This window comes from Sinocyclocheilus grahami, unplaced genomic scaffold (genome assembly GCF_001515645.1).
Source record: "Sinocyclocheilus grahami isolate Dianchi unplaced genomic scaffold, SAMN03320097.WGS_v1.1 scaffold4539.1, whole genome shotgun sequence".
Taxonomy (NCBI): domain Eukaryota; kingdom Metazoa; phylum Chordata; class Actinopteri; order Cypriniformes; family Cyprinidae; genus Sinocyclocheilus; species Sinocyclocheilus grahami.
Genome location: NW_015509455.1, coordinates 1 through 1,261, shown reverse-complemented (window position 1 = coordinate 1,261; position 1,261 = coordinate 1). Strand labels below are relative to the sequence as shown.

The 1,261-nt window shown below is 38.4% G+C and overlaps 1 protein-coding gene across 1 annotated transcript in view; it reads left to right on the top strand.

Annotated features, from left to right (window-relative positions):
- The window catches only part of LOC107576884 (tRNA dimethylallyltransferase, mitochondrial-like), a gene marked incomplete at its 3' end in the record, with an annotated part of 14,633 nt that extends 13,611 nt beyond the window's left edge, over nucleotides 1–1,022 (top strand). The window contains exon 3 of the mRNA XM_016263004.1: nucleotides 945–1,022. Coding sequence (XP_016118490.1) covers nucleotides 945–1,022 — 78 coding nt within the window. The remainder of the gene's footprint in view (nucleotides 1–944) is intronic.
- Between the last annotated feature and the right edge of the window lie 239 nt (nucleotides 1,023–1,261).

Sequence of the window (1,261 nt, the reverse complement as noted above, 5' to 3'; positions counted from 1 at the left end):
TCATTTCAGCTTTTGGTGCCACAGGTTACTGTAAAATTTAACATAGCATGATGACACATAGTTGTGTAGACAGAGGAGGTGGATATTTAATTTGGAATGAGGAGCTCAATAAGAAAATTGTACACAAAAGTGCAGATGTCTGTCAAAATAAAAGCTTTAGGGTTTATCTGGACCACCTAGCAATGCTGTTTTTAAAAGAAATTAATACAAATGTATTAATATTGCATGATAATACTAACTTTTGCACTAGCAGTGCAAGATGTTAAAAGGATAGTTCACGCACAAAAAAGGGATCATTTACTCACCCTCATGTCAATTCAACCAAATCTTTCATGCATCAAAAAGTACAAAAAGCTCAAAAGTATCTGAAGCTCAAATGTGCTCAATGTATGTGCGTTGATCAGTGTTTATATGTGAATAAATAAATCTGTTAATCAAATAAAGCAAATTGTGTCTCTTCAGAAGACAGGAATTAAACCACTTGATTCAAATGGATTATTTTTACAAGGTCTTTTTTGTTTGTTTTTGATGCATGAAAGTTTTGTTGGCGTGGACTTTCAAAGTACAAAAATGATGAGTGAATATTGAGTGATTAATTTTGGTTGAAGTGTCCTGTTAAATGTAACAGTTTAAATCCCAATATTTGTTGAAAATCATAAAATTGTGTAGTCTTTGTACACAGACGCAGTCCAATGTGCTCTGGCACCAGTGGTAAGAGGATATACTGAAGGGGAAGTGGATTGAGTGAGGGGGCGGCTGAGGGTTTTAATGGAACTGCCTCTTCCTCTTCCCCTCGTCCTCTAGGTTTTGCTATTAAGCACTTAAAATTGTGTCAGTAAACCCATTGTGCATGACTTCTTTTTACTTGATTTCTCCCACAAACATCTCGCATAGTATTTGGTGTCACCATCATATATTGATCTCGTTATTTCCTCCTCTCACAGGGATCGAGTCTCTCAAGCAGGTGACCCGCCGCTACGCCCGAAAACAGAACAAATGGTTCCGCAACCGATTCCTCAAGAGTAAGTCGCAATGATTAGACACACTTTTCTTAGTTTGGGTGCTGGTGTGGTGTAGTGGTCAAGTTCAGAAGGCAGCTTATTTGATCCCCAAATGGTACCAAACTGCAGGTTATTCCAGCCATAATATCCCTGGAATAAATTCATGCATGAAACCTTTAATGTGAGTCCCCCTTCCCTTTCCATCCTGTTGCTTGTGTTTGAGAGTTTAATGGTCTGTGAGGTACGGTCTCTGCTGCTGG